The sequence below is a fragment of the Toxorhynchites rutilus genome, chromosome 3, assembly GCF_029784135.1.
Source record: "Toxorhynchites rutilus septentrionalis strain SRP chromosome 3, ASM2978413v1, whole genome shotgun sequence".
In the NCBI taxonomy this organism is placed as follows: Eukaryota; Metazoa; Arthropoda; class Insecta; order Diptera; family Culicidae; genus Toxorhynchites; species Toxorhynchites rutilus.
Window position 1 is genome coordinate 224,285,194 of NC_073746.1, and position 15,151 is coordinate 224,300,344.

At 37.0% G+C, this 15,151-nt stretch overlaps 2 protein-coding genes across 10 annotated transcripts in view; one reads left to right on the forward strand and one right to left on the reverse strand.

The window, feature by feature from the left end:
• LOC129775722 (acetylcholinesterase) overlaps window positions 1–15,151 on the forward strand; it is a 208,857-nt gene that overhangs the window by 162,096 nt on the left and 31,610 nt on the right. The window lies entirely within an intron of this gene.
• On the reverse strand, window positions 13,105–14,889 carry LOC129773964 (uncharacterized). Its single transcript, XM_055777642.1, has one exon. The coding sequence runs from the start codon at window positions 14,887–14,889 to the stop codon at window positions 13,105–13,107; it is 1,785 nt and encodes a 594-aa protein (XP_055633617.1).

The following is a 15,151-nucleotide window of genomic DNA, read 5'->3' on the forward strand; positions in this document are numbered from 1 at the left end:
CCTAAAATTAATTTTTCGTTATCAAATCCACGTTTTCTTTCTAAGCACACGTTCATGGGTTCAATCGCAGAACTGTTCATTGATTTATCTTCTAATCTGCCCTTTAAAATTACCTTTTACTATAAAATTCCTAGAACTTCTACCAAAACTCGTCATTATAATATCAGATTATTTTCAGACACAATTCTTGTTCAAGGTTTTTCAACCACTTGCAAATAACATGTTTCTCCGTTACATGGGATGAATATTTGATACAGAAAATATGATAGAATAAAGGCAGCCCCAAATCGGACAATTCCTTTCTCGAGTTTTGCTCTTATCAACACATTTGGCGATCCTTTTTTTTATATAGCTAAAAGACGATATAGGAGAACGTTTTATCACAATAAAATCCATTTCCACTTTCGAACGTTAGCACAAACATCAAATGGACTAACAACGCTTGTCAATATGTAATTGTAGAACATATGTGAATTGAATTTTTCAAATTTCCCCATTTTTCTTCAGAGTTTTTCGAAAATTTTCAATTGTCATGGTTGGTTGAAATATGTGTATTATTTTTATGGGACCCCCTCTCCATTCCAGAGGAGGGAGCGGTGTCATACCATCATAGAAACATTCCTTGTATCCAAACATCTTCACATCCCAAATTTGGCTCCATTAGCTTGATATATATATATATATATATATATATATATATATATATATATATATATATATATATATATATATATAGAAGAAGATTTAAATCCTGCATTCGATAAAGTGAAATCTAGAACTGTGATCCTCGAACCGTCCGAGTTTTTATGTTTCTAATTTTCAGCTAAGTTACATTATACAATACAAGATGCGCTGTCAAATAAACTGCACTTTTTCAAAAACACAACATTCTAGTGACATTACCTATTTGCGATGACAGTGCCACAGTATCGATGTCTGGTGGTAACTTCCAAATAGGGACATAATTTGGGTCCTAAACTCGTTAGTGTAATCTCTATAAGATTAGAAGACACGGAGGCTGTTTTCAATTTTCTAAATTTGAATGAAAAGTTTCACATCATTTTATTTAATTACTTGAAATACGTATTTCTGACTTTTTTTTAACCATTTGTCTATACATCTCTAACATTTTACCTAAATCTTTTCATTATAATATAAAGTTTCCTTCAAAAATAATTTTCGCATGAAATTTTTTCGCCACCTGCAAAAAATGTGTTTCTCATTCAAATAGAATACTTTTTTTGATACAAAAAAGATACAAAAAAGATAATTTTAATTTCAAAGACGAATTCATTCCACCTGAAAATCAATTATTTTTTGACGCTCCCCTAAACAAGTAAACGAAGCTCAATGCCGTCTACGCGGATTGGTGGATGCCTGAGTGAGAATCTTCTAGCGACGCTCTGTTAAAATTTCATAGATAACTAATGATTACAAGTTGATTTATTGCCGATATAATTGCATCGGTACACAGGTGTTTTATTTTATCGAAGCCCTATTGAAGTAGAGAATTCATGATTCAGGAGAAACAAGAGTTTTAAATCACGTCAAACCAAAAAATATGTATCTTTGTCAAACATACGTAGAGTAGTTTTTTTCATTCCACGAATCCTCGCCAGAACCCTTTCAAAGGCACTCTCAAGTGATGTAACAATGAAAGAAAATAACAGAAAGTATACGTCGTTCTGACTAAGATAGTTTTAGTTCAGCTATCATCGGATTCATTTGTGAAAGGGTGACAAACGATATTGCCGGGTTCTGATGTCAAGCAGCCCGCTTCCAATTAAAATCCCACTCTCCTGGCCATAGTTTGCTCTCAGGTGAAAACAATGAAAAAATACTGAATGGTAACAGCATTTTACCTGTCGATGTTTGCCGAGCTTGAATGTGAATGCCATTCGGAATGCAAGCTCATCGGTATCGGATAGTTTGCGAACGGATAGCTGTAGCATCTGGACATCGCGCTCTTGCGACTAAATAATCCATAAATCATGTTGTTAGCTTAACGTTAGAGTGCAGCATTTGTTCAAATGGCTTTACTGCCCGAAGAGTAAAGGTAAATAATTTTATTTTATTTATTTTAGTGATAATCAGTGTATTAGAGCTTGCTATAAATGTAGAAAAACTTTGATTTGCATAATCACTACAGCAGTATATTTAATCTCACTACAGCAGTCCAGCACAATTTTTTTTCAATTTTGAAGAATAATTCATACATTAAGCCATCAAGTATAAAATTAATTTATTGTACCTTTCTGACTGTTATCTGCTCTGTTTATAAAAAATCAAACGATATGACTTCAATAAATTGTCGATATCAATGAATATACTTCATTCTTCGAAATTTCGAAATTACCATTGTGTCTACATCCATTTATTTATGGCTTTTTTACAATATATGTGGATTACCGCCCCTCAGACACGCTATGATCGATACGTGCATAAATGATTGATTGTTACAACAATCGTGTTGGTGTTGCTGTGGGCGTTATTAAATTACCTTTCATTAGGTTTTCACACCTAGTATTTAGTAGGTCACAGAATTCGTGGTTGTATAAAGGTATAAATATTTTCAATTCGTTGCCCAGATAAATAAAACGTGCGGTAACAATGGCAGAACTTAAGAAAATGTGTATTTCACACGTAAGATCTGTTTTGTAAACAAGTTTCTATAAGATTTTTGCTTAATAATTCATTTCTGTTTATAATTGACTAGCTGACCCGGCAAACTTCGTCTCGTCCAAAATTTATTTTTCGTTATCAAATTCACGTTTTTTTACTAAACGCACGTTCATAGATCCAATCGCAGAACTGTTCATTGATTGAGAAATTCTACCCTTTAAAATTACTTTTTACCATAAAATTCCTAGTACTTCTACCAAAACTTGAAATTTTCAGACACAATCCATTTATTGCTCCCTTAAATCTCCATATGCCAAATTTGGTTCCATTTGCACGATTAGTTCTCGAGTTATGTAGAAATTTATGTTTCATTTCTATGGCCCCCCCCCCCTTAGAGAGGTGGAAGGAGTGTTGGACCGCCTTAGAAATGTTTCTTGCCCCCTAAAACCTCCACATGCCAAATCCATTTGCTTGATTAGTTTTCGAGTTAGGCAGAAATTTGTATTTCATTAGTACGATAGCCCCCCTTAGAGAAGAGGGAGAAGTGTCGATTCACTATAGAAACGTTTCGTGTCCCCTAAAACCTCCATATGCCTAATTTGGTTGTACTTGTTTGATTAATTCTCGAGTAATGGAGAAATTTGTGTTTCGTTTGTATGGCAACTCCCCCTCAAAGAGGGTGGTGGAGTGTCTATCCACCGTAAAAACATTTATTGCACCCTAAAACTTCCACATGCCAAATTTGGTTTCATTTGCTTGATTAATTCTCGAGTAATGCAGAAATTTGTGTTTCATTTGTATTGCAGCCCCCCTCAGAGAGGGAGGAGAAGTGTCGATTCACCATAGAAACGTTTCGTGCCCCCTAAAACCTCTAAATGTATAGTTTGGTTTTTTTTGCTTGATTAATTCTCGAGTAATGCAGAAATTTGTGTTTCGTTTGTATGGCAGCTTTTTTAACTCACTATTCACCGAGAGGCCGATTAATATTTCCCACACCTGAACCGCAACCACCAGTGGGGTTGCTGCGTTATGGTGAGGGTTGTCAAAATGTCTGTAACAACGCATTGGTGCGGATGCCCTTAGAGAGGGGGGAAGAGTATCTAACCACCATAGAAACATTTATTGCATCCTAAAACCTCCACATGCCAAATTTTATTCCGTTTGCTTGATTAATTTCCGAGTAATGCAGAAATTTGTGTTTCATTTGTATGGCAGCCCCCCCTAAGAGAGGGGGGAAGAGTATCTAGGAAGGAAGGAAGGAAGGGAAGGAAGGTATTGTATTATAGAGACTTTAAACTTTTGCAGTTCATTCGTTTCTAGCCTTGAGAAAGGCCCTTTGAAAACTCTACTCTACTCTACTCCAGCGCTACCACCTCCGCCCTCTTGCCTTGAGAAAGGTACTCGATTCCTCGCCGTCCAGCCCGTCCAGCAACGATGTTGTCCAGTCGGTGTCCACACAAAGAATGAGAGTATCTAACCACTATAGAAACATTTATTGCATCCTAAAACCTCCACATGCCAAATTTTATTTTGTTTGCTTGTTTAATTCTCGAGTAATGCAGAAATTTGTGTTTCATTTGTATGGCAGCCCCCCTTAGAGAGGGGGGAGGGGTCTCAAACTATCATAAAAACCTTCCCCGACCACAAAAACCCCTACATACCAATTTTTATGTCGATCGGTTCAGTAGTTTCCGATTCCACAAGAATCAGACGGACAGAAGGACAGAAAGACAGACAGTATATATATATATATATATATATATATATATATATATATATATATATATATATATATATATATATATATATATATATATATATATATATATATATATATATATATATATATATATATATACTAGCTGACCCGGCAAACTTCGTCCCGCCCAAAATTTGTTTTTTGTTATCAATACCTTCAAACATTCAGGTTTTTTACTAAACGCAAGTTCATGGGTCAAATCGCAGAACTGTTCATTGATTGATCTTCTAATCGACCCCGTTAAACTTACCTTTTACTATAAAATTCCTAGTACTTTTACCAAAACTCATCATTATAATATCAAATTATTTTCTGACACAATTCTCGTTCAAGATTTTTCAACCACTCGCAAAAACATGTTTCTCCGTTACATGTTATAAATGTTTGATACAGAAAATATGGTAGAATAAAGACAGCCCTAAATCGGACAATTCCTTCCTCGAGTTTTGCTCTTATCAACATATTCGGCAATCCATTTTTGTTGGTATAGATAGAAGAAGATAAAGATATTTCGTTAGCGCAAACATCAAATGGACTAACAACGCTTGTCACTATGTAATTGTAGAACATAAGGGAATTTAATTTTCCGAATTTTCCCTTTTTCCTTCAGAGAACTTTGTTACTGTTTTTGTTATGTAACACTCTAAAACCTCCATATAACTAATTTGGTTTTATTTGCTTGATTAATTCTCGAGTAATGCAGAAATTTGTGTTTCATTTGCATGGCAGCCCCCCCCCCCTCAAAGAGGGGGGAGGGGTCTCAAACTATCACGAAAACCTTCCCCGGTCAAAAACCCCTACATACCAATTTTCATGTCGATCGGTTCAGCAGTTTTCGAGTCCATAAGAATCAGACAGACAGACAGACAGAAATCCATTTTTATATATATATAGATATAGATAGATTGACATTTACTAAATTCATTCACAGGTAAAACTACAATATTCACAACTAATGATGTTTTTTTATCTTAGTTGTTAATGTATATTGTAAAAAATAATAACGAGCGATGTCTACGAAAGTTTGAGCCTCGGCGCGTTTGGTAGATCTTCTTCTTCTTCTTGAATGGCGTTAACGTTCCCTGTGGAACTTTTGCCGTCTCAACATATGCATTAACTAGCGTCATTCATTAATACTTAGTTGAGATTTCTTAAGCCAAATAACACGCCTTGAATGTATTCCGAGGGGCAAGCTCTAGAATACGCGTGACACAGTGCAAGTCGGAGGAAATTTCTTTGACGAAAAATCCTCCGGCCAGAACGGGAATCGAACCCAAACACCCGGCATGATAATGTGAGACGCTAACCACTCGGCCACGGGTGCACGGGTGTTTGGTAGATCTGGACTATGTTAATAGTGAACACTGGCAGAACACTGATACACAATGAAATTTTATATGGGGTCTGAAGAGGAAAATGGAATGGGGATAGCTTATTCAGAATTGCCGTAAACTATCTTTTTATCAGATGGTTATATCGAGTATTTCTGAATAGTGGCAGATATCTAGTATGTTCTAAGTGGACACTTTTAGATATTGGGTTAAGTTCCCAATCAGTCAAGGATCTTCCCGGGTTGGAAATTTTCTTGACATGCCTTGGAAAAGCTTTGGATCTGAAGTTGAGACTATGATTATGTCAATGTTGATACCGATAAAAACTTTGTTTTTGTTTTACAGTTTTCGCCTATTTATAATGTTCGATTAATAGAAATTCATGCAGAATTCATTTGGAGAAGTTATTTTGTGGACAAAGCAAATTATTTTGCCAAAAACCTATCAATTCAGTTAACACGTTGAACCTCGGTCGAACTTGGGCACCGCATTCCCTGCGGCCTACCTACTTTTTTTCCGGTATTTTATTTATTTAAAAATCATGTGTTTAAAATCATTTTATAACTTTGTTACTGTTTTTGTTATGTAACGCTCTCCAAACGAAAAGTTCACTGTCGATGGAACTGGTGCGAATCAGATCGAAAATCCAGTATCGATTTCCATGGACTGACGCAGGGCTCAACGTGTTAAATAGTTTCAATCGTTGAAACCATAATTTACATTTCAAATTCTGAAAAAGAAGCAGTAATAGTTACCAGGTGTTGTTTTTTCTTTTATTGAAAATATACGTTTATTACAATCACATGGAAAACTTTACTATACTCAAATTATTATTCACCGATAGTCATATACGAGGGTAGTTCAAAAAATAAGTTTCAGTGCCTCAGAAATCGCGGAAAAAATAAAGTTAGGACAAAAAACAAGGCGATTTTCGTAATCTACGTTTTATTTTCTATTTTTCTACATAATCGCCGTAACGTTCGAGGCATTTTTCAAAGCGTGGCACGAGTTTTTCTATTCCGAGCGTGAAGTGCGTAGCGTCCAACTTTTGAAGTACGATGTAACTGCGTCACGAATTTCTTCAGTGTTATCGAATCGTTGACCGCCGAACGCCTGTTTCATCACCGGGAATAAGTTATAGTCGCTAGGGGCGTGGTCCGGGGAGTAAGGAGGATGCTCGACACAGTCCGTTTAAATTTTTTAAATTGCTCTTGAGTTACGCGAGCAGAATAGAGCCGCACATTATCGTTGATGAGGAACACTCCTTTCGTCAATAATCCTGCCCTTTTATTCTTAATCGCGGTTCTTAATCGGTCCAAAATTTCACAATAGTACAGTGATGACTTAACTGGCTACTGATTTGCTATCAGAACTTCCGGGGACTGCGTTAAATTATATTCAGCCATTCCATGCCAAACCGATAAAGTGGCTCTCAGATTTTCGTCATAAGTGGTAATTTTGTTCTTTATCGCAAAATATTAGATCCGTATTTTTTTATTTTTTTATTAGGGTACCCATTTTCATTTTAGGGTGGTCCGAAAAATCATTTTTTGCACCTATTCCCAAAAATGCCTTTTTTCAAAAATTCATAACTTCTGAATCACTGAACCGATCTAGATGATTGAAATATCAAATTGAAACCAATGAGCTAGCCTTTCATTAAAAAAATATTGATCTTGCGGAAAAATGGATTTCATTTTCGTAATAATTGATTGTAGTCGTTTTTTTTTATTGTTTTCATGGATTTGGACTAGAGGGAGCTATATTTTTTTATATTTTCTCTTGAAAGCTGAGGATTTTTACATAATATATCTCGACATCAAAGATGCTGATTTCTTTTTGTTTTCGAGTTATTATTTTGCAAATTTAACATGTTCTAAGTCTTCGTCCAATATTCCTGTGTGACTAAACTAGACCTACTCGACAAAAATTCAATCCAAATGCATTTTTTCAAAGAAGAAGTTCAGTAGTTCAAATGTTATGAATTTTTGAAGAAAGCAATTTTTGGATAAGAGCAGAAAAATTATTTTTTTGGAATACCGGTTAACTTTGAAAAGTCATATCTCGAATCGAATAAAATAACATCTCGAGATATATTATGTAAAAAATCCTCAGCTTACAAGAAAAAATATAAAAAATATGGCGCCCTCTAGTCCAAAGCCATGAAAACAATTAAAAACGACTACAACCATTGTTAAAAAAAATGAAATTCATCCCAAAATATTTTAAATATTTTCTAATAAAAGTTCATTGTTGATTGGCTTCAATTTGATGTGTCGATTACCTAAATCGTTTCAGTGGTTCAAAAGTTATGAATTTTCCCAAAAATGGCTTTTTTTAACCACCCTAAAACTGAAAAGGGCGCCCAAACGTAAAAAAGAAAAAATACGAGTCTAATATTCTGCGAATAAGAACAAAACACCCACGTTTCATGGAAATCTGAGAACCACTATATCGGTTTGACATGAAATGGCTGTATTACAATATTATCGTTCTCGCAAAGACCTGGCTAGACGACCGTATTTTCCCCACAAAACACGAAATACGTTCACCGTTTGCCGTAACGATCGTAATCCATGAAACAGCTCCGAATCACGCGGAGGTAGTATTTGCTAGCCGTCTCATCTTAATTAGGCGTTTTTCATCTTACTCCGGTGTTTGACACTCTCGAACAACTTTGGGTTAGAATCCCGCGTATATATTCTTAGGTGCCCGCCAGCTGGTCTAGAATAATGTCACCTCCAAAATTAGTTGTAAGAGTAGATATATCTTCATTAAAGTTTCTGTTTTTATATATTTTTTTCAGATTGTCAGTTAGTTCATATTAACACATCCAGTTGTTCGACCACAACTTGTAATAAAACAAAAAATTGTCACTAGGAGCAATTTCTACAATTTTTTCTCCATGCATAGCATTTGCCAAATGACCATTTGAAAATGCTGGACAGATGAGATGAGCAATGTGAATTAATTGTGGTAATTTCATTCAAGAAATATAGTCATGAATGAAGCAACAGTGATGCATGAGAGACTAAAAATTTCTAAAATTACATATTGGACCTTATTATGGTGTCTAGTTGAACAGAATTTTATTCGTCAGCTCTATTTTGCTGTTATATTACAGTCGGGTGAAAGCTGTCGGCATAATTTTTCGAGCTGTTTGATTTGCTTGTTGCATTCATAATATTCTAGCCTGGAGTACGAAGCAAAGCCTATTCGGTCGTTTAAAAAACATTATATTAAAAGTAATAGCGTTAATGAATAGATGTTATGAGTTAATATCAACCTAATTAAAAAAAAAGATTTATCTTTTGTTAATGAGAAATTATTGATTTTGTTCTAATATCCGGTATCCGGCCGGATAGCAAATATTGACCGGATATTCGTTTCATCTCTAGTTCTTATACCTTTTGGTAATTGAGGAAAAAAATAATCATCTTGGGTGTATTTTATTGAAAAATAAATGCATTGTATGTTCACAAAGGACAATTTCTTTGTAAAAATAAACGATATTGATTGATGAGACTTTACAGAAATAAAGTATAACTTATCAATTATTTAGTACCGTTCTGAATCATATTTCGGACACTTTGATCTAATATCTGGAAATACTTAATGTACTGATAATTTAACTATAAAATTAATATCACAATTTCTTCCTTAGAGTAATCCCTTGGTTTCACTATCACTTCATTTGAGAATTACATTTGAATCATTACATAGTGGGAAAAAATCCATCCAAAATCCAACATCCACTCATTATCGTTTGACGTTTGCTTAGCGTGAGCATGTTGCATTTACCCCTTCATCAATATTTAAATTTCTCTCGTGTTTCATCAGTTCTCATAATCGTTATCAGGTTACTGTGATTGCTTGGTGAGTGTTTCGCAGTTGACTATAAAATATAATCAAGTGTAATGTAATTTTCGTTCAAAAAATTACAAAATAAAGTGTCCGAAATTTGAATTCAATCTGTTTGAATTTTGATTTAGTGTCCGAAGTTTGATTTTTATTCGCTTGATTCGAAAAGCATTTTATTCGACGATTTTTTTATTTTTTCAATCAAATAGGTACCAAAGTAGAAAGCTTAAAAGCTTATTGAACTATTTTATTAAACATATCAACCAAATAATACCTGTGCATAATGTTGTGATATGTTTTCTGCATCATATGCCTTAAGCGTCCGAAATATGATTCAGACCGGTAATCGATAATTATTTTATTATATAGAATAAATTATCATTGAATATTAATTAGTATAACGTATAACGATTTTCTTTTTATTAACCCTCCTATACTCGAGCATACGGTATCACTGACCGAGAATAAAAATAATTTCATTTTGAGGAGACTGTGTTAAATGACTATTTAAACTGAATGAAGTTGAAGAAAAATATTTTCTCGATTTTTTTCATTTATTTATATCTTGTTTACTTACATTTCAATAATTATCATGTGCACACAGAGTGGACCATGTGACAAGCCAATAGGTACCTTGTTGAAATGTTCTTGAACTCGTTGGCGTAGAAGGTACTCATTTCGAATATATTAAAAATGAACTTGGTCCACTCTGACTGAACGGATCAGTGAAAAATACTGGTCTTCAGAGTGTGCTATTTCAGGGTGCGGTTTGGACTCTAGCGACGACAATGAATTCGAATTTGACGACTCTATTCAGGAATACTGCCTAAGATGATTGAAAATGGGAAGTATATGCTTTAACATGTAAGCCATGCATATTCAATCATGTAGTAGATGGGGAAGACTCTCATGCTGCACGCAACCAGATGCATATGCAGTTCCAACCTCATATCCCTTTTCGCTCTAATTTTCATAACAGAATGGTACACTTTGACTCACAATTGTGAATTGATCGAAAAAAAACCGAAATTGTTCAGTCATAGTGAACCAAGTCTCAAAAAGTGCTTTATTGGTTCAGTCAGAGTGGACCATGTACAAATAGGAAACCAAAAAACTGCCTTTTTTGCATGATACTTGATGTTTTTTTACAATTATCATACCTACGTTGAAATCATAAAAATATCACATAGTCCGGTCTGACTTAACACCTACTATCTCTGGTTAAATTCTGTCGCGAGTGAGCCACATCCGTGATCTTGGAACGGTCCTCGATAATGCACTCAGCTTCTGAATACACTTCAGTGAAATAAACGCTAAAGCCAGTCTCCAGTTAGGATTAATTCTCAAAATTACAAGCAAATTCCGTGATACACACTGTCTCTGATTTCTATACTGCTCGATAGTTCGAACTATACTGGAGTTTAGCGCAGTTGTCTGTGACCCGTTCAAAGCAAACTGGATTTCTAGGATTGATTTTATTCAGCAGAAATTTTCACAACATACGACATTACGACAAAACAGGGCAATGTCGCCAATAATTGTGATGAGGATTGGACATATGATGAAGTTGCTAATTGTGGATAATGGAAATCCAACGTGCCCCACGATTTTATTTAAGTTTCATCAATGCCCTAGACTAATGAAGGAGAGGTGTGATAATTGCTAACTGCTACTTGCCTAATTATTTTCTAGCTTTTAGTACATTATTATGTTAAATCACAATTAAACCGTTTAACTTAAAAAGTTTTTTTTACTTATTTTATTTTCTAGTTTTTAGTACATTATCTTTTTCATTAGAATATTTCGCTACAATAAAACCATTGTATTGTATTCTATCAGTCAAAAATTTCATTTGATACCGATATTGAGTGGATTGCAGAAAATACATAGTGTGTTCTCCAAGTCAAGTTCGTTTGTTTGATACACATTTCTCAATAACCTTTTTTTGAGATGATATGGAATCTGCCATTTTGTAGCGGCCGCCAAATTGGATTTTTCATGATAAGCAGTTTTAAAATGCAGCAGAGATAAAGGTATTATATAAATTCGGTCAGTTCTTATTAATAAAATTTTTATTAATGTGGGCCAACCATACAGACATACAAACATACATACGAACAGTTCAAGCTAATTAAACCGTTTAATAAAGTAATTTGCTATTTTGTGATTGCAGCCATCTTGGGTTTGGATTTATCATGATCTACTGTGATCTACTATTCAAGCCCTTTCATTTGATACCCATATTAATTGGGTTTTGAGAAAATATGCAGCCCGCCATTTGATAGTGGCAGCCATCATAGATTTGTATTTTTTAATAAATAACTGTGTTCTACTAGTCAAGCCCTTCCATTTGATATCCATAATAATGGGGTTTTGACACAATATGTAGTCAGCCATTTGGTAGGATTTTGGTGGATTTGCATTTTTCATAAATAGCCGTGTTCTACTAGTCAAGCCCTTTCATTTGATACCCATAATAATAGGGTTTTGAGAAAATATGTAGTCAGCCATTTTGTAGTGGCAGTTATGTCGAATTTGCATTTTTCATGAATGACGGTGTTGTACTAGTCAAGCCCTTTCATTTGATACCCATATTAATGGGGTTTCGAGAAAATATGTAGTCCGCCATTTTGTAGTGGCAACCATCTTGGATTTACATTTATCATAAATAACCGTATCAACCCCTTTCATTTGATACCCATATTGATGGGGTTCTGGAAAACCCATATTGATGAGTGTTGGCGAGATTTCCCGGATCTTTTCAGCAGATCACGTATCGTTGTTGGACACAGCTAAAAGCTGTAAATATATGTTTTATTTATTCATTCCTTTTATAACTTAACCTCTGTCTACTCACACTTCGTATCCGTTCTATCTGACCAACAATTTCTTCCTTCTTCTATGCCCTTAAATTCTTTTCTTTAAATCATTCGATCATTCAATATTACGCAGTTCAAACTACTTACAATTGATTTGGTGGCAAAGAGATGATACGATTTTGGATTTTTCAATTCCAATAAATTCACTTTGTTATCTTTTCTCTGATTACACTTTGTTTTTCTTTTGATATTTTTTGACATTTTATTTTCTTCTTATTCTTTTCTAAACATCCTTCATTCAGCATCCTTCATTATCGTGGTCCATCTAAATGGTCCATTGCTCTCGCCGAGGGGGCTTTCCATGGCCGGCCAAAGAAGCCGTAACATTCCCCGGGCCGTAAGACTGGGTATCTTCTGCACCAGGGTTACTCTCCTGCACATCTAATCGGGCTAACTTAGTGGCCGGTCTTCGTAGCACCTTATTTGCGGTTTGCACCAAGGCTTGGCGAACACGTCCATCATTGCCCTCAATGACTTGAAGAACTCGGCCTCTGGTCCAGCCGTTTCTGGTTTTCTCCTCAATTATTATTACAAGATCCCCCGGCTTCAAGGGCTTGCAATCTACAAACCACTTCGTTCTCCTGGTGATCATGGGAAGGTATTCCTTGATCCACCTGCGCCAAAAGTGATCCACCATCTCTCGACACAACTTTCAGTCGTTATTTCCGACAGCCTTCGGTTCTAGCAGATCCCGTGGTGGTTGTACGACTCCGTTAGAATTGAGCAACAGGAAGTGATTTGGAGTTAATGCTTCCTGACTCGTAGACTCCAAAGCGATAAACGTTAGTGGCCTGGAGTTTACCACTCCTTCAGCTTCCGCCATCACCGTGCTAAATGTTTCTTCATCCGGTTTGTCGGATGCAGACATAGCGTAGACGGCAGTTTTTACTGACCTCACTAGCCTTTCCCATGCTCCGCCCATGTGCGGAGCGGAGGGGGGAATGAATAACCACTTCGTTTGCGTGTTCGTGAAGGTTTGAGAAAGTTGTCCGTTGATGCTTCTGCTCTCCTGGATTAGATCATTGCTGGCTCCTACAAAATTCGTGGCGTTGTCGCTATATATTTCGAGCGGAGCCCCTCGACGAATGACAAAACGTCGTATAGCCTTTTTACAGGACACCGTCGTGAGGGAGTGCACAACCTCTAAGTGGACTGCCCTAATGGATAGGCAGGTAAACAGGGCTACCCATCTTTTCACGAGACTCCGACCGACGCGCACCGTCATTGGTCCAAAATAATCTAAGCCCACAAACGTGAATGGGCGGAAAAAGGCTCCCATTCTGGCCGCGGGCAACGGTCCCATCCGAGGTATGGTAGGCTTCGCTGTGTAGACTCGGCAAAACATACAGTCCTGTTTGCTTTTCCTGATCAACGATCGCAGGTTAGACACATAAAAACGCTGCTGCATTTCATTCAGCACCGTCGAGTGGTGTTCATGAAGATACCGCATATGGTACCAAGCAATTATTAATTTCGTGACGCGATGACTTCTGGGAAGGATAATCGGACACCGGGTGTCGTATGGTACGAACGATGTTTGAGCTGCGCGACTCTCCTGGCGCAACACACCTTTTTCGTCTACAAACGGAGATAGTCGGAAAAGCTTACTTTGTTTCTCCATCTTGAGCAATCTCTTCGTTTGCCTCTCGTCCAGCTGCGAGTTTCTCGCCGAAGTTAGGATCTCCATTTCCTCCGGATAAGATTCTCTTTGAATTAGACGTAGTATAACCTCCTCAGCAGCAGCGAGTTCGCACTGGGACAGCGGTCCTGTAGTGAAATCTGTGGCCCTATGCCTCTCTACGATGTTCAGAATGAATCGACGTACATAGCCGATCGAGCGCAGTAAACGGTCCCACCGGGAAAACCTATCCCATACAACATGTGTCGGCAATTCGTGGTGATGCACCGCGCAAGTTCGTAACTCTTCTGTAGTTTCCATTGAATTCGTAGGTTGTGTTGGCCAACAGCTCTCCGGCTCATATAAAAAGCTGGGTCCACGATACCATCGACCGCCGGAGCTAAGTTGTGGTCCACTGCCCCACTTAGTGGCTTCATCTGCCACGTTCATTTTGGAGGGAACCCATCTCCAATCGCCAACGTTTGTTTTGGACAAGATCTCGCCGATCCGGAATGCCACAAACTGCCGGTATTTCCGCTGGTCCGAGTTGATCCAGGCCAACACCGTTCGGGAGTCTGTCCAGATGTATTTACTTGTTATTGGCAGATTGTGAGAAGTCGTAATCATATTTAATAGGCGAGCTCCGATAACCGCCGCTTGAAGCTCCAACCTCGGTATAGAGAGCAGCTTCAAAGGTGCAACTTTCGATTTTGCTGCTACTAGCGCACAGTGGACAGTTCCGGCAATTTCAGCCCGGAGGTAAGCCGCACAGGCGAAAGCTGCTTCACTGGAGTCCGTAAAAACGTGAATTTGTAACATACTTATTTCCGAAATCGTGTACCCCGGAAAGTAGCTGCGGGCGAGCCGCACCTCTGCAACTGCAACTGCTCGGAAATCCGTTCATCCCACTTCGTTCCACTTCGCCATATGTCCTGTATTAGGATTTTCGCATGCACCAAGAAGTGTGAGAGGAACCCCAATGGATCGAACTGCCGCATTACGACTCTCAGCACTTCCCGCTTCGTTGGCCAGACTGGAATTTCACCAGTCATTGGAGAATAAGTAAACTCATCTTCCTTCG

Bases quoted from the DNA above. Each gene is read 5' to 3' on its own strand.
- LOC129773964 (XM_055777642.1), bottom strand. From the start codon at position 14,889: ATGTTACAAATTCACGTTTTTACGGACTCCAGTGAAGCAGCTTTCGCC.